This window comes from Stegostoma tigrinum, chromosome 4 (genome assembly GCF_030684315.1).
Source record: "Stegostoma tigrinum isolate sSteTig4 chromosome 4, sSteTig4.hap1, whole genome shotgun sequence".
NCBI lineage: Eukaryota > Metazoa > Chordata > Chondrichthyes > Orectolobiformes > Stegostomatidae > Stegostoma > Stegostoma tigrinum.
In genome coordinates, this window is record NC_081357.1 from 69,789,908 (window position 1) to 69,815,983 (window position 26,076).

Below are 26,076 nucleotides of genomic sequence, written 5' to 3' on the forward strand. Positions count from 1 at the left end.
ACAGATTTCCTGATGCAGCTTTCAATTGAGCATTATGTGCATTTGGATGACTATTAATCTGGTGATCGAGATGATTTTGTAAATTCAGACAAATTTTCACATTCTGAGCCTATAACAGCATTCGAAAACAGCGACTTCGGCAGCCAGAATACGTGAAGATTATACTAGAATTAGGAAAACAAATTTCCTCGTACAATTGTTAACTTCAAGTTGCTCCTGGGTTGAAGATAATAATTTGCTCATTGTGGTGGCAAGAGATTTTCTCTTTGCTATTTTCCTACTGTAAACTTTGAACTTTAATCTAGACCAGCGCACTGTTAGCTGTTGTTATCAACATTAACGTTGCTAGGGAAAGTTAACAAGTGCAAAATATGGGGTATTATTTTTCTCGTTTATATATCCCCATACATAGCACAAGTTCTGCAATTAAGTGAGATAACAAGGTGTAGAGCTGGACGAACATAGAAGCCAAGCAGCATCGTTGGAGCAGGAAAGCTGACGTTTTGGGCCGAGACCTGGGTCTAGGCCCGAAACATCAGCTTTCCTGCTCCTATGGTGCTGCTTGGCCTGCTACGTTCATTCAGCTCTACACCCTGTTATCTCAGATTCTCAAGCATCTACAATTCCTACTAACTTCTGCAATCAAGTCTTGGTTCTAATGGAGTGAAAATATTGCAATTAAGACCACGTATAAGGAAAAGCTGAGGCTACATGAATGTTAACATAAGTGAAAACTTTACACATAGACATGTAGATTTATCAACCTCATACAGAATCAATGTTTCAAATTGAAGTATTATTTTCCTCATTACCTCTAATTTTGACCTTCATTGCTTTATGCTGTTTAAAATCCACACCAAGAGTATCATACAGAGCCGTTATTTCAATCAGAGCCAGTGAATGAACTTTCTTCATATCCTGAGGAGCAAGATCTCCTGCTTTCGTCGTACCTGTCTTTTCCTTTGGCAGCCGGTAGTTCTTAAGAAAGAGAAAGATAAAGTTAACAAAGACTTCATAGACAATTAATACTTTTAAAATATAATTATTACTGTGATATAACAAATTCTGGCATGGAATTCATGCACAGCAAACAATACTCAAATATGTGATTATTCCACTAGTTTTTGCCATAATTGCTTAAAGGATAAATTTAATGTGAACGTATTGGGTGAACTGTGGAGTGCTTGAAATTATGTCGAGAGCATCTACAAAGTCTTTATAAGGAGACATAACATTAACATGCAGAAATCTGGTTATTGTGTCATTGTGGAGATGTAGCAATTAAATATCACTTAAATATATTAAGTGTTAGGAAGATATGAAGATACTGATGCCCTGGTGCCTAGATGTTAAATATAGATGAGGGATAATGTTTAAGAAGACATACTTAAAAGAAATGAGGTATTAAATCAAGTAAGTTTCAAAGTGAAGATTTTCAACAAAATTTTTGTAAAGAATGAACAAAATATTTTTAAAGGAATAATGTTTGACATGCTGCACAAGTACCTACAAGCATGAGCTGACATTAAGGAACTAAAGGAAGTGACTTTTAAAAATTATATATTTAAACTCTGATATCCCTTTATTACCCTCAATGTCATTCAATTGGATGATCGATTCTATTCCTTTCTTGTTAACCCCAACAGATGGTGGAAAAGGCAATAATTAAATTATAAGAGACCGAGAAGTCTGAATAGGTTTGGCACTAAATTTAACCAACCAATGCACAACAATAATCATTAAATCAATAGAATTTTAAATCATGAGCTACAATCATAGACTACAAGTCTGCCGTTATCATAAAGAATTGTACGCACATATAAATACACAGGAATAAGAGTAGACCGCTCAATAAAGGCCATGGCTGACCTGTTGGTTAGTTAATGTGCGCTAGGGAGATGCTTAATAGGCTGGACCTATTTTCCTTGGAGCATCGGAGGCTGAGTGGTGACCTTATAGGAGTTTAAAAAATCATGAGAGGCATGGATTGGATGAATAGCCAAGATCTTTGCCCCAAGGTAGGGAAGTCCAAAACTAGATGGCATAGGTTCAAGGTGAGAGGGGAAAGATTTAAAAGGGACCTAAGGGGTAAATTTTTCATGCAGAGGGTAGTGCGTGTATGGAATGAGCTGCCAGAGGAGGTGGTGAGGCTGGTACAATTACAATATTTAACAGGCATCTGTATGGGTAAATGATTAGGAAGGCTTTAGAGGGATATGGGCTAAATGCTGGAAAATGGGGCTGGATTAATTTAGGATAGCTGGTCAGCATGGATGAGTTGACTGATGATTCAATGACTGTAATTTGTGGGTGTTTATTATTCTCCCAATATTCCATCAGTACTTTTTTTCCCTCTTTCTTGAAAGTTTTGTAGCATTGAATTCATTATCACTAATTATCCTTTTATACCCACTTGCCTAAATAGTTATTCTTCATAGTGATCTTTTCTCAGCTGATGCTTACGTATTAATATCTTGAAGCAATAAAAGCAATCTTTCAGACAGGTTCGCCTACAGAAAGTAATTAATGATGGTAATCCCAAAACATTTCTGTTGTACACTTCTCAAACTGCATTGACCGCAGATTAATGAACAGTATAAATGGAAACACACAAGTCTTTTGAAAATATCTAAACAATAAAATGGTAAGTTAAATAAAGATTAATGTCAATTAGGGACCAAAAATCAACTTGTGGAGTTGGAGAACATTGTTGAAATACTAGATAGTTCTTTTAATATGTTCCAGAGTCTGTTCTGTGCAATAGAATGATATGTGCTTGTCTTCAATAAAATCCCTGCAAGTGAACGTTTACTGAATTAGTTGTATTGAATTCTGTGGGACCTGATTGGTCAAGACCTGCTGAAATTATATGAGTGTGTGCTTCTAGCCAGCAGCACGTCAGACTATGAGGAAAAGCATCATCACCCTCTTCTTCAAGGAGAAGGGAAAGATGAAGGAAATCAAAACTTGATTTGATTTAATATCAACACTTATGTGGTTATCATAAATAAGCCAAGTTTGCTTTGGTGTTGGTGCTCTGCCTGGATCAGACCCGCACTGTAACGAGCAGGAAGATCTCTGTAACATTTGCTAGTTAGATGTTATTACAACATATTAGGAGCTAGCCATCTCCCTTGAAACTTCATACAAAACTGTTTCTCCATCCAAACACAGTACAATCTCTTATGTTGGGTTCTGCCATGTAACTTCAATGCTAAATCTTTGAGAATTCTTACCTTACACCATAATGCTCTGGTGACAGATTTTAGTTGCATCGGATGGAGAAATCTGAATTCAATTCATAAATCTTTTATTGAAAACTTGTCTCAGCAATGGTGACTGGTGCTGTGTAGGGATTTCAGACTTCAGCAGCAGTCTTGGAATTATGTCATAAGATTGCACATCCCTGAGTTTAAGTAACAGTCTTGGTACAGTTAGAACACACTGGAAGAAACTTAGCCAAATTAGCCTGGAAGATACATGATCACATGGAGATGAGCTCACAAAAATGATAGATTAGCCCTTACCCAAAACAAATAGATGATCAAATCCTGGGGTATATATAATTACCATGCATAGCAGTATTTAGTATTAAGTTTCCAAAAGTGGTTTTAATTTGAAGTCTAACCCTAAGATAGTTTTAGGTTTTGCCTCTGTTCAACCAGTCCGTAAAGTTCAGAAACTTAAAGCACGGTAACAAATTACGTAGTAAGAGAATTATGAAACAATGACCAGTCTCATTAAAAAAATTGTCTGGTTCACTAATGTCCTTTAGGGAAGGAAATCTGCCATCCTGAACTGGTCTGACCTGTATGGTACTTCAGACCCACAAAGCCACTCAAATGAAGGACAATTACGATTGGTCAAAAAATGCTGGTTTTTCCGGCAATGCCCATATCCTTTTTTTAAAAGTATGTATAAGGAAGAAAGTTATACAGGTAGTTCTCCAAAAATGCGATAGTTTCATTGGTGGATGACCTTGTGCTATTGAAAATCGCCACAGAAAACTGCTTTACCCGTATAGCAGAAAGTGTACATTATCCAAATTCGCATTAACAAAACATGCATTATAACAGAACTACCTGTACCAAAACCCTTTTATATCACTAGTTGGGCCCCAGTTAGTTATTGTGTCCAATTAACTTTGGACATCCCACTTTAGGAAGGTTGTGATGATGTTGGACAAAGTACAGCAACGGTTTACGAGGATGGTGTGAAAAATGCACGATTTCAACTTTGTGGAGAAACTGGAGAAGTCAGAGGTTTCTTGCATTGGAGAAAGCTACAGGGCAATTCGATCAGTGGATTCAAAGTGATGAAAGGCATTAGTAAAATAAGGGGAATCTTCTTCCAATGGGAAGAGAGTTGGAAACTGTAGAACACATATTTAAAATGACTAGAAGAAAGGGTAGATGATGGGCCAGTGGCATTACTGCTAGACTATTAAACCAGAAACCCAACTAATGTTCTGGGGACCTGGGTTCAAACCCCATCACTGCAGATGGTGGAAATTGAATTCAATAATTGAAAAAAAAAGTCTGGAATTACAAATCTGCTGATCACTATGAACTCATTTCTGATAGGTTTTTTTTCCACCAATCTGGTTCACTAATGTCCTTCCTTGAAGAAGGAATTCTACAACCCCCACCATATCTGGTCTACATCTGACTCCAGGCCCACAATAGTGTGGCTGACTCTCAGTTGGCCTCTGAAATGGCCTAGCGAGCCACTCAGTTGTACCAATAACGATGAAGTCTCAGAAATGAAACCAGAGAGATTGACCTGGCATCAACCATGGCACTGGAAAAGAGAATGGCAGAAACAGCCCTGCAGACCCCACAAAGTCCTCTTCACTAACTTCTTGGGGGGGTAGTGCCAAAACTGGGAGACCTGTCTCGCAGACCAGTCAAACAACAGCCTGACATTGTCATACTCACAGAATCGTACCTTACAGACAATGTCCCAGCATCACCTTCCCTGGATATGTCCTGTCTCACCGGCAGGACAGACCCAGCAGAGGAGGATACACAATGGCATACAGCTGCAAGGGAGTTGTTCTGGGAGTCCTCATCATTGACTACAGACCCCATGAAGTCTCATGGCTTCAGTTTAAACATGGACAAGGAAACCTCCTGCTCATTATCACATACCATTCCCCTCAGCTGATGAATTGGCCCTCCTTCATGTTGAACAACACTAAGAGGAAGCTCTGAGGATAGCAAGAGCACAAAATGGACTCTGGGTGGGTGGTTTCAATGTCCACCACCAAGAGTGGCTTGATAGCAGTACTGCTGATCTAGTTGGTGGGGTCCTAAAGGACATAAATGCCAGACTAGCTCTGTGGCATGTGGTGAGGGAATGAACAAAAGGGATAAACATACTTGACCTCATTCTTACTAATCTGCCAGCTGCAGTTGCATCTGTCAATGACAATATTGGTAAGAGTGTCCATTGCACAGTCCTTGTGGAGTCAAAGTCCTACCTTCACATTAAGAATAACTTTCATCACATTGTGTGGAACTATCACTGTGCTCAATGGGACAGAATTTGCTCAGATCTCGCAACTCAGGACTGGGCATCCACGAGGAGGTGTGGGCCATCAACTGCAGAAGAATTGCACTTCTGCACAATCCGTAACCTCATGGCCCAGCATATCCCTCACTCAACCATTACCATCAAGCCAGGAGATCAACCTGGTTCAATGGAGTGCAGGAGGGCATGCCAGGAGCAGCACCAGGCATACCTGAAGATGAGGTGGCAACCTGGTGAAGCCAACAAACAGAGCTACATGCACACCAACCAGCAAAAGCAAAAAGTGATAGAGAGAGCTGAGCAATCCCAAACCGACGGAACAGATCTAAGCTCTGCAGTCCTGCCACATCCAGTTGTGAATGGTCAGATTAGATTAGATTCCCTATAGTTTGGAAACAGGCCCTTTGGCCCAACAAGTCCACTCCGCCCCTGAAGCATCCCACCCAGACCCATTCCCCAATAATCCACACACCCCTGGACACTACAGGCTATTTAGCATGGCTGATCCACCTAGCCTGTACATCTTTGGACTGCGGGAGGAAACTGGAGCACCCGGAGGAAACCCACGCAGGCATGGGGAGAATGTGCAAACACAGACAGCCGTCTGAGGCTGGAATCAAACCTGGGTCCCTGGTGGTGTGAGGCTGCAGTGCTAGCCACTGAGCCACCGTGCTGCCCCATGGTGGTGGACAATTAAACATCTCACTGGAGGAGGAGGCTCCACAAATATCCCCACCCTCAACGATGGAAGAGCCCAGCACATCAGTGCAAAAGATAAGGCTGAAGCATTCGCAGCTATCTTCAGCCAGAAGTGCTGAGTGGATAATCCATCTCAGCCTCCTCCAGTGGTCCCCAGCATTACCGATGCCAGTCTTCAGCCAATTCGATTCACTCCATGTGATATCAAGAAATCGTTGGAAACACTGGATACTGCAAAGTCTGTGGGCCCTGACAACATTCCGGCAATAGTACTGAAGACCTGTGCTCCAAAACTTGCCGCTCCCCTAGCCAGGCTGTTCCAATACAGCTACCCAGTGATGTGGAAAATTGCCAATATGTCCTGTACATAAAATGCAGGACAAATCCAACCCAGTCAATTACCGCTCTGTCAGTCTGTACTCAATGGTTAGTAATGTGATGGAAGGTGTCATCAACAATCAAGCAGCACCTTCTCAGCAATAACCTGCTCAGTGACACACAGTTTGTGTTCCGCCAGGGCCACTCAGCTTCTGACCTCATTGCAGCCTTGGTTCAAACATGGACAAAAGAACTGAATTCCAGAGATGAGGTGAGAGTGAAAGGCCTTGATATCAAGGCTGCATTTGAGCAAGTGTGGCATCAAGGAGCCGTAGCAAAACTGGAATCAAACTCTCTGGTGGTTGGAGTCATACCTGAGACATTGGAAGATGGTTGTGGTTGTTGGTAGTTAATCATTTTAGTTCCAGGACATCTCTGCAGGAGTTCCTCAGGCCCAACCATCTTCAATTGCTTCACCCTCCATCATAAGGTCGGAAGTGGGGATGTTCGCTGATGATTGCGCAATGATCAGCACTATTCATGACTCCTCAGATACTGAAACAGTCCATGTTCACATGCAACAAGATTTGGACAATATCCAGGTTTGGGCTGACAAGTGGCAAGTGACAGTTGCACCACACAAATGTCAGGCTATGACCAAAACAATAAAAGACAATCTAATCACCATCTCTTGACATTCAATGGTGTTACCATCACTAAAATCTCCCACTGTCAACACCTTGGGGTTATCATTGACCAGAAACTCAACTGGACTCGTCACATTAATACAGTGGCCACAAGAGCAGGCCAGAAGCTGGGAATACTGTGGTGAGTAACTCACCTCCTGACTCCTCAAGGCCTGCCCACCATCTACAAGGCACAAGTCAGGAATGTGATGGAATGCTCCACACTTGCCTGGATGAGTGCAGCCCCAACCACACTCAAGAAGCTTGACACAATCCAGGGCATCGCAGCCCACTTAATTAGCTCTACATCCACAAGCATCCACTCCCTCCACCATCGACGCACAGTAGCAGCAGTGAGTACCATCTACAAGATGCTCTGCAGAAATTCACGAAAGATCCTCAGAAAACACCTTCCAAACCCATGGCCATTCCCATCCAGAAGGACAAGGGCAGCAGACAAATGGGAACTCCACCACCTCCAAGTTCCCTCCAAGCTAATCACTATCCTAACTTGGAAACATTTCACCATTTTTTCACTGTCAGTGTGTCAAAATCCTAGAATTCCCTCCCTAATGGCATTGTGGGTCAACCTACAGTAGGTGGACCGCAGTGGTTCAAGGAAGCACATCACCATAACCTTCTCAGTGGCAACTAGGGATGGGCAAGAAATTCTGGCCATGCAGCAATGCCTACATCCCGCTAATCAATAGAAAACAAAAGAAAACTAAAAGCAACATCAGGGAAAACCATCTTTTGTGGAGACCCCACCACCCAAGACATTTTTCCATCCCCACCCCTGTCTGCTTTCCGGAGAGACCACTCACTCCGTGATTCCCTTGTTCGCTCCACACTGCCCTCCAACCCCACCACACCCGGCACCTTCCCCTGCAACCGCAGGAAATGCTACACTTGCCCCCACACCTCCTCCCTCACCCCTATCCCAGGCCCCAAGATGACATTCCACATTAAGCAGAGGTTCACCGGCACATCTGCCAACGTGGTATACTGCATCCAATGTACCCGGTGCGGCTTCCTCTACATTGGGGAAACCAAGCGGAGGCTTGGGGACCGCTTTGCAGAACACCTCCGCTCAGTTCGCAACAAACAACTGCACCTCCCAGTCGCAAACCATTTCCACTCCCCCTCCCATTCTCTAGATGACATGTCCATCATGGGCCTCCTGCACTGCCACAATGATGCCACCTGAAGGTTGCAGGAACAGCAACTCATATTCCGCCTGGGAACCCTGCAGCCTAATGGTATCAATGTGGACTTCACCAGTTTCAAAATCTCCCCTTCCCCTACTGCATCCCTAAACCAACCCAGTTCATCCCCTCCCCCCACTGTACCACACAACCAGCCCAGCTCTTCCCCCCGACCCACTGCATCCCAAAACCAGTCCAACCTGTCTCTGCCTCCCTAACCGGTTCTTCCTCTCACCCATCCCTTCCTCCCACCCCAAGCCGCACCCCCATCTACCTACTAACCTCATCCCACCTCCTTGACCTGTCCGTCTTCCCTGGACTGACCTATCCCCTCCCTACCTCCCCACCTATACTCTCTCCACCTATCTTCTTTACTCTCCATCTTCGGTCCGCCTCCCCCTCTCTCCCTATTTATTCCAGTTCCCTCTCCCCATCTTCCTCTCTGATGAAGGGTCTAGGCCCGAAACGTCATCTTTTGTGCTCCTGAGATGCTGCTGGGCCTGCTGTGTTCATCCAGCCTCACATTTTATTATCTTTTGTGGAGAGTTGCTATGATCTTGAGTACATTGACTGAAAGAGTGGTGGAAGTACATGTAATAAAAACTTTCAAATGATTATTAGACAGGTACTTGAAGTGAAACATTTTGCAGAGCGTTGGGAGAAGTTCTCTGTAAAAGCTATCACAGGCATGATGGATCAAATGGCCTTTCTCTGTTTTACGTCATTCTTTGTTTCTACTTACAGGCAGGGATGAATCATCCTCTCGTATAGGATTTTTGTTGTTTGATTTATCCTTCGTATTTGAGGCCTGTTCAGAGTAAGATATTTCTAAATTGATATCTGTGTGCTGGATGCTTTCGTCCTTAATAGCCAGATTGTTCAGCTGCCCTAGAAGGAAAAGAGATGCCTGTCATTGTCCCAAATGGGAGCCCTTTCAGTTGAGAACTGGACTTCAATATTTAAATGTTCCTTTACATCTCCTGCAGCATTGTTCTGTCTTATTCAGGCTTATTTCCCTGCTGTTATTACACTGCGAAATGGACCTTTCTAATTTCAAAACTAATGTTCATCTTGCTTTGTACACCTCCTGTGCAGCTATAACCTAGTATGTCTTACTCTGTCTAAGCACCCTATGATCTGTATGTCCTTCTTTGCTATGATCTGCCTGCCGTGCTCACAGAACAAAACTTTTCTCTGTACTTAGATACATGTGACAACAATAAATCAAAGCAAAGCAAATCAAATTGTGAGTATGGCACATATGACACATGTAGAGCACAGAAACTAAAAGACAACCTATTATGCATTACAATGGACGCCATATCGTAAATTTGTATCGGAATTATATTTACGGTTTTCATAAAACATTCATGATGCAACATTGTGTCTCAGCATACCTAATGATCAGGATTTCAGTAATGGAACCATGGAAGTAAAAGGAAAATTTTAACTGTTTCCCTTAAGAAGTTGTAGAATACATTTTTAAAATCTGCCAAATGCTTGCCCTTATAAAATAATCAAAAAACTAAATAAGGAATTTGTTCAAAAGCACCCAGTGATGCCAGAGGTGAATATTATCCATTGTGTGGGGCACATGGCTTTGGAAACTCTCCAGCACAAAACTCCATATGTGTGAGCAAGTGAAACTGGAAAGCAAGTAGCAAAAAAGCCAAAATGGTAAAATGGACAGAATGGATGTTGTACCTTCTATTTTCTCAGCCATGTCTTCTCTTTCATCACCATCAGTTGCAGCAGCCGATACTTCATTTGTACTTGAGGCCTGAAAGTGAATATGAAGAGCCTAGCTATAACTCTATAATTCAGGTAAAAACATGAATGAAATGATGATACTTAAGAGCTGAAATGACTGAACTGGACAACTAAAGGAGAAAATCTCAAGCAGCTGGCGAAAGTAAAGAACAATGAAGGGAAACTGAAAAAAACTTCCTTTTACCTGCAATAAAAACATTTCAAAAGTGGATACAATGGAATGATATAATGATATCCAAATGTTAATATATTCCACATATACGTCATGTCCTCCCTTTATATGTAGGTCTTCAAATTGTCACACATCCCTTCAATTAGCAATGCATGGTGAACATACAGGGCCACACATCAAAGGAGGACTATTTTAGGTACTGAATAAAAACAACAAGTGCTGGAGAAACTCAGTGGGTCTAGCAGCATCTTTAAAGGAAGAAACCGAATTAACATTTCAAGGACTGGTAGACTTTTCATGGAGCATCGATCAGGACATATGGTATCACGTTTCTATCACTTGGTTAAATGTTGGCAATGGTATTTTGCATGAGAACATGCTGGAAGTTGAACAATATGATGCGATTATGCTTGATTTATTATAATAATAAGTAAATAGAATGAGAGTGATTATTTGGCCGATGGCAACGGCGGCTTAACAGTTACCATTGCTGCTTCACAGCATCAGCAACCCAGATTCGATTCCACCCTCGGGCGACTGTCTGTGTGGAGTTTGCACATTCTCCCCGTGTCTGTGTGGGTTTCCCCCGGGTGCTCCACTATCCTCCCACAGTCCAAAGATGTGCACGTTATGTAGATTGCCTATGCTAAATTGTCCATCGTGTTCAGGGATGTGTAGATAAGGTGGGTTACAGAGGGATGGGTCTGGGTGGGATGCTATGAGGTTCGGTGTGGCTTTGTTAGACCGAAAAGCCTGTTTCCATACTGTAGGGATTCTATTTGCTGGAACAGAATACCTTATCCTCGGTTGGGGAGGGTTTCTTTCCCTGCACCCTTCAGTTCAAAAGCAGTTTGTCCTGTAACTTACTGGAAGTATCAATTCATAAAGTTCAAGAATTCTGGGGGAGGACTGAAAAAAATCTTAGTATCTCTTTAAGATAAAAAAATTAACAGGAACAGGCCATTAATCTTGAGAACTATTTACCATGATCATGGTTGACTCTTTATCTCAACACCACACTGCTGCTCTCTCCATACTCCATGACACTTTTAGCCTCTAGAAACCTATTTCTTTTTTTAAAAATTGATTCAGTGATTTTGCCTCTGGAACCCCTATGGTCGAGAATGATACAGGATCACCACAGTCTGAGTCCACAAATTTCTCCTCAGTTCAGTCCAAAATGGTCTGCCAGATATCCTGAGGCTGTAACCTCTTGATCTCGAGATCAAGGCAAACATCCTCCTTTTATTAGGTCTGACTAGCCCTCTAAGAATTTTATTCCTTTTAATGAGATACTCTCTCATTCTTCTAAACCACAGTGAACACACAGTTGACGAAAGCTTTCAAAACACAATAAACTTGCCATCGCAGGAATCAGTGATGAAATTTAATGACATAAACAGAGGATGAATGGAAAAGGATAGTGGTTAGAATTCTGTGTTAAGTACAATATGAGTAAAGAAATAAAGATAAAACAAAGATTAGATTAAGACAGGGAGAAAGTGGAAACAATAAAGAGAAACTATTATAATTTTGGTTTTTAAATGAGACCCCACACTGTTAGTTGTTAATATTAAAGGCAAGAGTTTGACCAACAGTCATTAGGGAGAGTGCAGGGAAGTGGAGTTGAAATGCCCATTAGCCATGATTTAAATGGCGGAGTGGACCTGATGGGCGAAATGGCCTTACTTCCACTCCTATGTCTTATGGTCTTATTAACATTCATCATGCTGTTATTTGTGCTGATGATGTGTAGAGAGGTGGCGCTGTATTGATAATGTCATTGGACTGGTAATTTGCAGACCCATGCCAAGGCCAGCTGGAACATATGCGAGGAATAAGAGAATGATCAGGGAGAAGGTAGGGCCGATCAGGGACAGCGTAGGGAACTTGAGCGTGGAGTCTGAACAGATAGGGGAAGCCCTAAATTAGTTTTTTGCTTCGGTTTTCACTAAGGAAAGGGACCTTGTTGTGAATGAGAACTTCGAGGAGCAGGAAAACAGGCTTGAACAGATCAAGATTGAGGAAGTTGATGTGCTGGAAATTTTGGCAAACATTAAGATTGGTAAGTCCCCAGGGCCAGACCAGATTTATCCTAGGTTCCTCAAGGAAGCGAGAAAGGGGGTTGCTAAGCTGCTGGCGAAGATCTTTGCTTCCTCACTCTCCACAGGAGTCGTACCAGAAGATTGGAGGGAGGCAAATGTTGTCCCTCTTTTCAACAAAGGGAATAGGAAAATCCCTGGAAATTACAGACCAGTCAGTCTTACGTCTGTGGTCAGCAAGGTTTTGGAAAGAATTCTGAGGGATAGGATTTATGAGTATTTGGAAAAGCATAGCGTGATTAAAGGGAGTCAGCATGGTTTTGAGAGGGGAAGGTCATGTCTTATAAATCTTATTGAGTTCTTTGAGGAAGTCACGAGACAGGTTGACCAGGGTCGAGCAGTGGATGTGGTGTATGTGGACTTCAGCAAGGCATTTGATAAGGTTCCCCATGGCAGACTCATTCATAAAGTCAGGAGGTATGGGAGACAGGGTGATTTGGCTGTCTGGATTCAGAATTCGTTGGCTGACAGGAGGCAGAGAGTGGTTGTAGATGGTACGTATTCTGCCTGGAGGTCAGTGCTGAGTGTTGTCCCACAGGACTTTGTTCTTGGGCCTCTGCTCTTTGTAGTTTTTATAAATGACCTGGATGAGGAGGTTGAGGGGTGGGTTACTATGTTTGCTGATGAGACAAAGGTTGGAGGTGCTGTTGATAGTATCGAGGGCTATTGCAGGCTTCAGCAAGACATTGACAGAATGCAGAGCTGGGCTGAGAAATGGCAGATGGAGTTCAACGTGGATAAATGCAAAGTGATGCATTTTGGAAGGTTGAACTTAAATGCTGAATATAGGATTAAAGGCAGGATTCTCGGCAGTGTGGAGGAACAGCGGGATCTTGGTGCTCAAGTGCATAGCTCTCTCAAAGTTGCCACCCAGAGGGATAAGATTGTTAAGAAAGCAGATGGTGTTTTGGCTTTCATTAACAGGGGGATTGAGTTTAAGAGCCATGAGGTTATGCTGCAGCACTGCAAAACCCTGGTGAGACCACACTTGGAATATTGTGTCCAGTTCTGGTCGCCCTATTATAGTAAAGATGTAGAGGCTTTGGAGAGGGTGCAAAGGAGGTTTACCAGGATGCTGCCTGGACTGGAGGGCTTGTCGTACGAGGAGAGGTTGACTGAGCTCGGACTTTTCTCCCTGAAGAGAAGGAGGAAGAGAGGTGACCTGATTGACGTGTACAAGGTAATGAGAGGCATGATTAGAGTCGATAGCCAGAGACTTTTCCCCAGGGCAGGATTGACTGCCACGAGGGGTCATAGTTTTAAGGTGTTAGGAGAAAGGTACAGAGGAGAGGTCTGAGGGAGGTTCTTCACCCAGAGAGTTGTGAGCGCATGGAATAGTTTGCCAGTGGTAGTCGTGGAAGCGGAGTCATTAGTGACATTTAAGCGACCGCTGGACATGCACATGGGCAGCAGTGAATTGAGGGGAATGTAGGTTAGGTTGTTTTATTTTTGGATTAGGATTATTCCACGGCACAACATCGTGGGCCAAAGGGCTTGTACTGTGCTGTACTTTTCTATGTTCTATGTTCTATAACATTGGTTTAAAGTTCAGCCAGAAGTGCTGGGTGGATCATTCACCGTAATTCTCTCAATAGTGTCACTCAAATGCTAGGCAATGATCACTTCCAGTGAGAGGGAAGCTAACCATCAACCCATATTGTTCAAAGGCATTATCATTCCTGAATCGCCCACTAACAAGATCCTGCGAGTTACCATTGACCTGAAAATGACAAGGACTAGCTTTATAAATACTGCAGTAGCAAAAACAGGTCAGAGGCTAAGAATTCTGCAACATTCAAGGGAAAAAAAACAACTCAAATCCTGATTCCTCAGTCTCTGTCAATGACCAATAAGGCATGATAGACAATTGGCTTGCTAACGGAGTAAATAAAATTATAAAATTATAAAATTATGACATGCATAGATAGGGCTGACAGACTCTTTTTTCCCCAGATTTGAAATGTCTAATACTAGGGGCATGCATTTAAGGTGAGAGGGGAAAGTTCAAAGGAGGTGTGAGGGACAAGTATTTAACACAGGGAGTGGTAGGAGTCAGGAACTTGCTGCCAGTGTTAGTAGTGGATGCAGATACATGAGGGACATTTAAGGAACTTTTGGATAAGCGCATGGATATGCAAGGAATGGAGGGATATGGGCCTTGGACAGGCAGAAGGGATTAGTTTAATTTAGTGTCATGTTTGGCAAAACATCATGGACCAGAGGACCTGTTCCTGTGCTGTACTGTTCAACGCTCTTTATAACAGGAAACAGGAGTCAGCACAAATGTGTCATTTCTTGGTTGGCATGTCGTACTGAGTAGTGTGACTCTGGGATCAAGGTTATTTTATAATTTCTATCACTGACTTGAATGAAGGCACTGGAGGTATGATAACGGATGACATAAAGATGACAGGAAAGTAAGTTGAGAAGAGTACACAGATGGGTTAAATGAGTGAGCAAAGATCTGACAAATGAGGTATCATAACGGACATGTGGAAATGTCCAGTTTGGTAGGAAGTATAAAAAAATTATCTGAGTCGTGAGAAATTGCAGATTTCTGAGATGTCAAGGGAATTGGGAGCCTAGTTCATAAATCGAGAAAGGTTATAATGCAGATACGGCAAGTGATTTGATAACATCATAGAATGCTTGCTTGCTGGGACAAGAATTGAGTACAAAGGTGGAATGGTTATATTCAGGTAAGACACTGGTTAGATCATATTCAGAGTACTAAGCACAGTATTAGTCACCTTATTCAAGCAAAGATGTAAATCCACTAGAAGCAGTTTAGGGAAGCTTTACCAGGCAATACTGAAATGGGTGATTGTGCCTGCTGTTATGACTGGCCAGGCTCATTTCTGCTGGAGATTAGAAAATTAAGAGACATTTGATTGGAACATTTAAGTCATGAGGGGTATTAACAGTTGGATGTAATATCAATGTTATGAAATGGGAATATGTATTCAGTGGTGGCAAATATTAGAGCAAAATTGTGATAATTCACTTGAAATGTAGATGCTTTTTGAGAAATTGTAAGTTGAATTTGGAATCTTGGGTCTAGAATTTTGAAATAGATGTTAACACTGACTGTACATAGATGGATAAATATTATACATCATGGTGAGTCTTGAAATGCAATGAGGAGAAAACACAGCCAAGATGTGGTGATATAATGTGTGACATGACATAAAGCTTAATTAAGCCAAAATTATGAGTTTAAAATTATCTTAGTGATATCAACAAATGAGTTCTTAATTGGTTTGTAAGGCTTTACGTTTTTTAGTAAGTTAATATTGGCAACTACCTAATTTTACTTCAAATGTGTTAACAACTTAATTCATAACAATTGACTGTTGAATGTCAGATAAATAACTTAGCTTTCATCTGTTGATATCACCAGTAATAATACCGAAATCATGTGTTACTTAAGGTTGTCAGTAAAATCTGACTTTTTTGAGCAGTAAGTATTTCTAATGCGTGTTTCTATCCTATTAGTTTTTCATTTATATACAGTTGCAGGTGTCCTCTGTGCATTCTATGAATGATATATTGAGAATTGGGAACTTGACGGATGAAAAAGTAGAAGCTCAAATCCATTTCTTTTGTGCCTAGGTACGGTCGTACATTGTGCTATTGCATTTTGACTAATATTTTACATTTACTAAATATATAATTATAAGTTTATAAGATATTGAAGTTTATTGCACAAAGAAATCAATCTTTCTGCTCATTAACTAATTTGTCATTTTCGGTTTACCTACTTTTGAAACCTTTGCCAGATACTAGACTAGAATGAATGACCGCTCTAGGCAGTAAACAGAAGTACACCAAATGTTCTTAATTACCCTCTGGCGTGGAATGCTGCAGCTTTTAACACTCAGCAGTGTTTAATATCCCATTTTCCTTGCTTCTCTGAATGTTTTGAAAAAATTTTCCATTATGAAAGCACTTGTTAAATGTGAGCCGTTACTGTCACCATGCCACATAATGGTCCCAAAATTCTCAATCTCCCTTCGATACGATGTTTGCAGAAAGTCCCAGAGTGATGATGCGGTTGGTTGATAACACGCAGTGTCTCTTGGATTTCTTCTGCTTTACTACTTTGTGTTAGTGCAGAAACTCAAGAGAACTCAGTATGATTTCAGGGCATTGCTTATATGTATTTTGTATACCTGTGTCTTTCTCTGTGATGTTTGTTCTTTGCTTTTGTCATCCGACAAATCTTGAATATATACTGTCTTCTTACTACATAGGAAGAACTCTGAATATTTGAAACAAAAGCAGAAATTGCTGGACAAACTCAGCAGGTCTGGTGGCATGTATGTGGAAACAAAGCAAAATTTGATTTTTGAGTCCGGTGACTCTCCATTCAAATGGATAGCAGCTAGGAAAATCTGGTATTAGTGGCGAAGTTATTCCAGTTGAGTTTGAGGCTGCCAGGTCCCCATGTAGAAAATGAGATGTTGTTCTTTGAGCTTGCACAGAGGCTCACTAGAATTCTAAAGCAGGCTGGTGATAGAAATGTTGGCGTGTGAAGATGGAGATGTGTTGAAGTGGCAGGCAAATGGGAACTCAGGATCATTTTCGAGTTCAATAACTTTAGAAACCGATGCCATCATTCCAGGTTTTTACTCACCCTACACCTGGAGAATTATGACATGGGTTACATTTGCACAGTCACCCATTCTCACATCCTCCTTGGCATATCATCACATTATATGGCTTGCAACCAGTACAGCTCACCTAATTTTTTTCTCTACTCTTATCTCTTACTATCACTTTTTCAGCTTTTCTTTTGTTTATCTACTCCTTTCATAAAGCTCTCTCTCTCTGTCTCTTTCCCTCTCTCTCTCCCCCCCTCTGTAGGCTCTACCTCTACCTACCTGCTCATCTATCCCCTTGTCCTTCCTTCAATGCCCCCTTCCCCCAGCTTCAGCTTCTGCAAAAATACCACCCTTTCCTACCTGCTGACGTTCTGTCAAAGACTTGAAATGTTAGTTCTGCTTTCTTCCCCCAGATGCTGCCAGACTGCTGAGTTTCACTAGCAATTTTTGTTTTTGTTTCAAATCTCCAGCATGTGCAGTTCTTTATTCTATTATAATTAATTATAATTAAAATTTGCAGTAATTTAAGTTCCTATCACAGAAACCCTACTTAGGAATGCCTAAACATCAGGAGAACAAGAGGACTGCTCCACAAGTTTCTTTTAGACTGAGTTCATCTTTCTAATTACCTGTGGACTAAAGATGTCCCTGACATCAGGGAAATGTTGTTTGTTCTTTTTCTTCATTGTCATTGTAAATGTTTCCACTCTTCTCTGGACAGCTTCTGCTTGCGTACGGGTTAGAGTCGATAGTATTGTTATACTCTCCTGGGTGTCTCCGCTGACTAGTCCGGAAAGGCCCGCATTCTTCAGCCACTCTTCCTCCACCTCCCCTTCTACAAGGAGAGCAAAAAAAAGCACGGATTAAAGACAAATAGTGACAATAAAGAAATTTAATGAATTGAACAGTTAAAAAAGAAATATCTATTCATACAGACTGAGGCTAGGCTCAGAGACTTAGAGTTATCTTCAAACCTTCACAGCTTCAAGTCATGTGACCAGGCATTGTGGGTTTTGGGGCCTGTTGACCAATAAACTAAATCTCAAGAGTGGACGGGCATGGGCAAGCAGGAAACTGCCATTTAGCCTAAGATCTGTTCATAAAAATATATGCATTCCATTACGGAGGAAGTGGGAGCCGGATATTAAGAAAATAACTATCCAAATCAGAAAAGGCAACATTGTTTCATATGAAAGGGAAATTGTGTATGACAATTTTGTTTCTTTGACACTGACATTGGCTGGGAAAAGGGGTCCTGCTTAAAGGCAACCCCTAACTGTAGTATTGAACCCCTCCTGCCATCACTCACTTACGCTGACTTCATCCAAAACTTTGGGTTGGTGTAATACTGCCAGCAGCCACTGATATCCCTGTGGTGCTGCTGAGAGCAGAAAAGCTGCCAGACTTGAATATATTCAAGGCTAAGCTGATCGTATTTTTAACCTCCAAGGGAATCGAGGGATAAGGAGGGCAAGTACAAAAGTGGATTTGAGTCCACAATCCCAATCATGTATGATCATACTGAATATGATCAGGCTTAAGATGTCAGATGACCAATTCTTGCTCATTCTCATTATATTTTAAAAATTGATTTATTACTACCTCTAATCCAAGCCTGCCAGCCCTCCAATGTTTGAGCTTTTGATGGGCAAAAGGATACGTAATCAAAAAACTAGCATTCAAAATATTCTATCTGCATTTAAAAAAGCATATAAAAGAGACTTATCCTGTATGATTCCATGGGGATTCACCCGAATCTCCTGTCCTAACTTTGAAAGACACTCCCTGAAAAATGGCAAGAAACAGTGATTAATTCTGGCTAGGTATTTCCAGTAATTTGCCCCTTCAAGCACTGGTATTATGCTCCAGATTTTGGACTTATTTTAAGTGTGAAAATTCTGCATTAAAATCAATTTAACAGTGACATGGGATGATTTTTTTGAAAATGTGATCAAGTGAGAGGACCAGGGAAGCTTAGTTGATGTAGGTTACACGGATTTTAGCAAAGCTTTTGACAAGGTACCATGAGGGAGACTGATTGAAAAGGCTAAAGCACATGGAATTCAGGGACACTTGGCAATATTGATCAGAAACTAGTAAAGTAATAGGACACGAATGGTAGTGGTAGAAGACGGAGTGCCTCGAGGCTGGTGTCCAGTGGTGTGCCACAAGGATCAGTACTGGGACCCTTATTGTTTGTTATGTACATGAATTATTTGATGAAAATTTGGGGGGAATGTTAAATAAGTTTGTAGATGACACTGAGATTGGTAGCTGGTTAATACTAAAGATGGCATTTGTAGGTTACGGGAAGATATAGATGAGTTGAACAGATGGGCAGAGCAGTGGCAGATGGTATTTAACCCTGATAACTGCGAGGGTGTGTTTGTTGGAAGAAGAAACAAGATGAGGGAGTATTTAATAAATTGCAGATCACTAGGTAGCTCAGGGAAACAGAGGGGTCTTGGATCAATTATTCACAAATCCCTGAAGTTGGCAGTGTACATCAATAGGATAGTTAAAGAGGCATATAGGACATTTGCTTTCATCAGTCGTGGCATAGAGCAAAAGAGTAAGGAGGTAATGTTGGAATTGTAAACAGTATTAGTCAGGCCATAATTGGAGTACTGTGTGCAGTTCTGGTCACCTCATTTCAGAAAGGATGTAATAGCACTACAGGTAGTACAATGGCCTCACCAGGACGTTGCCTGGGATGGAGCTAATGAGTTGTAAGACAGACTAGACAGGCTTGGACTGTTTTCTTTAGATGTTGTGCTGGACACCAACTGAAACTAATCTCTTCTGCCTGCTTTTGGTCCATATCTCTCCATTCTTTGCATCTTCATGACTTATTTAAAAGTCCCTTAAATGCCCATCGTATCTGCCTCCACCACTGCTTTTCAGACTCCTACCACTATCTGTTTAAAAATCTTGCTCCTCACATCTCCTTTGAACCCCCCCCCCCCCCCCCAACCCCCCATACCTTAAATGTATGTCCCCAAGTATTAGACATTTCAACTCTGGGGAAAAAGATTTTGACTGTCAACCATACCTCTGCATCTCCTAATTTTATAGACTTCTATCAAGCCTCCCCTCAGCCTCTGCAACTCCAGAGAAAACAAACTGAGTTCTTCTAGCTTCTCCTCATAGCTCATAGCCTCTAATCTAGGCAGCATCCTGGTAAACCTCTTCTGCACCCTCTTCATGTTTCTGGAATGGACTTGGTTCATTCTATATCCGCCGCATCTTCGACTGTAAAGCACAGCACACAAATTTTCCTTTTAATGTAAAGCTGCTTTACATCACCTATATTTGAATATTTTTTGCTGAGGGTAGGTCTAATTTTCCAAAGTTTTATAAACCTGTTACTTGTATATTGAAACCAGAATTGAATGCAATACTCTAAGTGTGTCCTAATCAAAGACTTATAAAGCTACAGCATGGCAACCTGACTCTTTACTCAATTCCTTGACCAATAAAGGAAAGCATGCCATATGCCGACTTTACTGACCTACTTGTGTGGCCACTTTCAGGGAGCTATGAACTTGAACTCTAAGACCCATCTGTACATTAACACTTTCAGGGTCCTGGCATTAACTATGCATTTTTCCTTAACATTTGATCTCCCAAAGTGCAACACCCCACACCTTATCCAGATTAAATTTCATCTGCCATTTTGCACCCATATATGCAACTGAGCTATATCCTGCTGTATCCTTTGATAACCTTCTATACTCTTCACAATTCCACCAACTTTTATATTGTCTGCAAACTTACTAACCCACCCATCTACATTTGCATCCAAATCATTTATATATGCACAACAGAGGTCCCAGTATGGATCCCTGCGGAACATCACTAGTCATGACTTCTAGCCGGAAAATTATCCTTCCACCATTTTATGGGCAAGCCAGTTCCGAATCCAAGGTCAACGTGGATCTCTGCATCTTAATCTTCTGGAAGAGCCTCCCATGAGGGACCCTATTGAGAGCCTTACTAAACTGGTAGCTTTGATTAATTCGGTTTGGTTATATCACACAATTTATCCAAGAAGCTTTTATTTACCATCAGGCACTTTCACGGCCACCTCTTCTTGCTCTTCCTGGCAATTTTCCTGGGTTGTCTGGATATTTTCCACTTCATTCCAATAGTCAGCCATGGAAAGTTCATCCAGAGAATCCTGGGAGTAGGACCGTTCATATTGAGGCTTCTCCATGTTTCTGGAATGCACTTGGCTCATACTATACTGTCCACATTTTCGACTGTAAAGCAAAGCACACAGATTTTCCTCTTAATGTAAAGCTTCTTTACATCATCTATATTTGAATATCTTTTGTTGAGGGTAGATCGAATTTTCCAAAGTTTTATAACCTGTTACTTGTATTTTGAAATAACAAGTTTGGTATTAACAAATATTACCAGATAGTCAGTTGTCAAATCTTCTCGGAAACTCCATAACTTGAATTTTCATTTCACAACCTGTCTTGCAAAGAGAGGCTGTTACATTTGATCTAAAATCAAAGCTTGTTGTAAAAGTCTGTCTCAGTGCATTATGTTATTGTTAAATGAAGTCAAGTCCAAAACACACTCATTTTTTAAAAGAAAACAGTAATGTATTATCTTCTGTTTCTATTTCAATTTTTTTATCATGTATTTTTCATGAATAATGTCACATGTATTGATGACGGATTCATCTTTGTTCTGTCAATGCAACCTCATATCTGCATTTCAACTTGACAACGCTGTAAACAGAGGTAAAGTAGTGTAAAAACAAGCAGAGAAACAGAATAACAGAAGACATATGGAGAAAGAAAGGGTAATGTCCAAAAAAAGGAAAAAATATATTGTGAATTATTAGACTCTGAGCAGTCTATATGCAAATAAACTTTTTTGTAGAGGGCTTTGAGCAATACAACTTGGATAATAGCCTCAGAGGCAACAGAAGAATGGGAACCTTTTAATCATTTCAAAAGGAGTATTATTATTGAATGCCTTAGGCAGTTGGATTGATCATCTTGGGTAATCAATTCTTATACTTGGAGTCATTAATATTTAATTCTTCTTTCTCTCATATCATGGAAACCATGAACAGCAAGCAAACCTGAATGTTCATAGAGGCTACCATTACAATGACTCAAAGGGCAGGCAATATATTAACTTTCATAACTTTTCATTTGGAATTCCTTTGCAATATTCCTGTTTATTGTTTATCCACTGGTATCATGCCACTTTGGTCCAAGAATTTATATTAAATGACGATTCAATAACCTCCAGGTGTGCTTGAAAATCAGATTCTATTCTTTCATTTTGAGCTTAGAGTATGTATGCTCGTGAGCTGACAGGAGCACTATGTCAGACAGATTATTTCTTCACTTGATGTTCAGAGCGTACTTTCCTGAAGAAAGGCTCGCTAACCCTTGCTGATTTTTCACCTCCCTCATCTAAGGACACCAAAGCTGGATCACAGCATCTCACTGCTCATTTATTGTAGAAAAGGAAAGAATCCATTGCATTCCTGATCTTATGCCTGAGTGGGATATCAATTAGCGTACCGTCTGCCTTAGAAATTGCAACTATTGCAAAAGGGCAGATTTTGATGACTTGCATGAAACGGTTGATAGTGAATCTGCATTCCATTTTACATTTGTTTGTTATAAATTCCAATCTTTAATGGCAGCTGGTTCATAGTACTCATTATATACGATCACTCAAACTTATTAGCAACCCCAATATATTTGTTTGCATTGAGTAACAAAAGTAGTTGTGGTTAATAGAATATGTCAGACAGTAGTCGAAGTGCATAGTAGTAAGATGGTGACACATGGCCTAGGATGTCTTTGGATGAGGAAGGTGAAAATCAGCAAGGGTTAATGATACCTGATGATAATGAAAATGAAACAATGATTCAGAACATCATGCGAAAAAAGAATCTGCCTGACATAATGTTCTTGATAGCCTGTTTATACTGTTGTAGAAGCACATAGCTCATGTGATACCAATAACACCTAAAATGCTGAAAGTCATTAGATAAATGGCATTTCATCTCACTGCATTTTGTGATACTTTGATCAATGCAAAACCCACCTTCTCAGTCTGTCCATCATTTTCCACCTTCTATTCTCAATGCTTCCCTTCTCTGCCTCCTTTCCTTTGTCCCTTTCCTTCCAATCTCTTGCTCTGTCTGTTCTTTTCCTCTCTTCATTGCCCCTGCCATTCCTCTTCTTAACCCTTGCCACCTCTGCTTCCTTCAATTCCCTCTTCTTATATGCCCCCTCTTAGCTACAATCAACTATTTACCACCCAGTCTACTTGTCCAACCCAAACATTTCACTGTATCTTGAGTGATCAACAATGATTGGCAATGTATTAGCATCAGATATAGGCAGATATTCTGTGAAAGACTATTTATTTATTTAAAAAAGTATAAGCATTTAGCACCAAATCCTTTACATCTGTTCGTAATGCTACCATAGACTTAAAGGATTAGAGTTGTTATGGCTTTTGTCACAAAACTGTTCGAGACCCAGAATGTTAACTGGCACATTATCTGGGATATGATTTTCTAAAAAGGGCTCTTTTGGTGCAGTGTCCCTATCTCTGAGCCAGAAGGCCAGGGTTCAAGTCACACCTGCTCCAAAGGTATGTTATAACATTCAAAAAAAACCAAAAGAATTCCAGGTGCTGTAAATTAGAAACAAAGATACAAATTGAAGGTGGAGTTGCAGGTAGATTGGACAGTGAGGAAGGCATTTGGTACGAGATAATGGGAACTGCGGGTGCTGGAGAATCCAAGATAACAAAGTGTGAAGCTGGATAAACACAGCAGGCCAAGCAACATGTCAGGAGCACAAAAGCTGACATTTCAGGCCTAGACCCTTCTGATGATCAGGGTCTAGGCTCGAAACGTCAGCTTTTGTGCTCCTGAGATGCTGCTTGGCCTGCTTTGTTCATCCAGCTTCACACCTTGTTATCTAAGGCATTTGGCAAGCTTGCCTTTAGTGGGCAGTGCGTTGAGTATAGGAGTCGGGAGGTCATGTTGCAGCTGGACAGGACATTGTTTAAGCCATCATTGAAATACTGTGTACAGTCCTGGTCTCCCTCCTATAGGAAAGATGTTGTGAAAATTGAAATGATTTGGAAAAGATTTACAAGGATCTTGCCAGGGTTGGAGGGTTTGAGCTATGGAGAGAGGATGAATGGACTGGGGCTATTTTCCCGAGAGCATTGGAGGCTTAGGAATGACCATATAGATGTTTATAAAATCATAAAGGGCATGGGCAGGCAGAAGAGATAATGTCTTTTCCTTGGACTGGGGGACTCCAAACTAGAAGGCATAGGTTGAGACGGGAAAGATTTAAAAGGGATCTAAGAGGCAACATTTACATGCAGAAGGTAATGCGTGTATGGCATGAGCTGCCAAAGGAAGTGATGGAGGCTGGTACAATTACAACATTTAAAAGGTGTCTAAATGGGGGTACGAATAGGAAGAGTTTAGGGGGATATGGATCAAATGTTGATGAATGGGACTAGATTAATTTAGGATATCTGGTCAGCATATCAGGCCATGTGTCACCATCCTACTACTATGCACTTTGGCTACTGTCTGACATATTCTATCAACCACAACTACTTTTGTTACTCAATGCAAACAAATATATTGGGGTTGCTAATAAGTTTGAGTGATCGTATACAATGAGTACTATTGAACCAGTTGCCATTAAAGATTGGAATTTAAAACAAACAGATGTAAAATGGAATGCAGATTCACTATCAACTGTTTGTCTGTTACCATGCAGTATATCTCTAGAACTCTAAACTGCTTGAAATATTCAGCAGGTCTGGCAGTATCTGGGGAGAGAAGGCAGAGTTAACATTTCAGGTTAAAACATCAATTCTGCTTTCTCTTCACATAAGTTGCCAGACCTGCTGAGCATCTCTAAACAGGTTGCTTAGAAAATATTTTTTGTTTTAAAGAGGGTTTTGCAGTTACAGGCTCAAACCACGGAGTGGCGCCTAGGGGCAGATAAAGGTTTAATACCATTATACTTGTGTCTTGCAGTAAGTTTATCATTTAAAATCTTTGTAACTTTTCCCGATATATTTGTTATTTCTTTCTTTTAGGTGCTCTTTCATTATTTGAGTCTGTTATTGTCTCCATCAAATGTACTTTTACTATAACTAACAGGGCTCCTGATACAGAGTTTTCCTCAATTTCCTGACATTCCACACCCACAACCCCCCTCCCCTCTTTGTCAAATTCCATAGGATTTTTCATAAAGGTTCCATGGCAACTTTGACCCTGAGGTGCTCTCTTACAATCCCACGGTCTGTCTCATGGACAAATACTGTGACAATGGCCTATACTCAGCTGCAGGAGGTAAACTACACTTCACCATCCAATTGGTTCTAGGTTAAAATCAGACTGAAATGGAGATTGAGATCAAATAACTGGCATTGAGACATGAGGGATCTGTTTTCTCAGCCATGCTCAATTCTACCCCTCACAAGTTACACTGCAACATTCTCCAGCTAAATGCGGGAATAACAAAGACATTCTGCCCAGGCCACAGCCTCTCCTTATGCCTGAATGTTTTCCTACACTTAAAATAAAAGCAATGCACATTGTTGTTGCATTCAACATTACTTTTGAGCCTCAGGTGGCTGTCAGTGCTAGGTGGGTGCTCTTACACAGAAAGGTTTGTTGGGTATAATTGATCCTGCTGTCTGGAACATAGCTGAACGCTCGATATAGTGAACACAGCAACCAGTTTACCCTGGAGTCACCACATCTATGTGAAAACCTCACGCCAGGTGGCAGCAGCTTAAAATACCTTCTCAGACCATCATCACAACCTAAAAATCATTTACTCTGAGAGAACAGCTAAAACTGCAGGTGCAACCTTGTCCTCTTGAAAAAGGCAATGATCTAAACATGATCTGGCGCTTAAAGAAACATTGTCCATCATGTGACATTGTTATTGTATTCCC

The 26,076-nt window shown here is 41.1% G+C and overlaps 1 protein-coding gene across 4 annotated transcripts in view; it reads right to left on the reverse strand.

The window, feature by feature from the left end:
* arhgap18 (Rho GTPase activating protein 18) overlaps positions 1–26,076 on the reverse strand; it is a 139,739-nt gene that overhangs the window by 25,771 nt on the left and 87,892 nt on the right. For all 4 annotated transcript variants that reach the window (XM_048531779.2, XM_048531778.2, XM_059645401.1 and 1 more), the window contains 5 exons: positions 21,154–21,350; positions 17,718–17,923; positions 10,145–10,220; positions 9,183–9,328; positions 813–978 (listed from right to left, as the gene is read on the reverse strand). In XM_048531779.2, the coding sequence (XP_048387736.1) occupies positions 813–978; positions 9,183–9,328; positions 10,145–10,220; positions 17,718–17,923; positions 21,154–21,350 (791 nt within the window). The remainder of the gene's footprint in view (positions 1–812; positions 979–9,182; positions 9,329–10,144; positions 10,221–17,717; positions 17,924–21,153; positions 21,351–26,076) is intronic.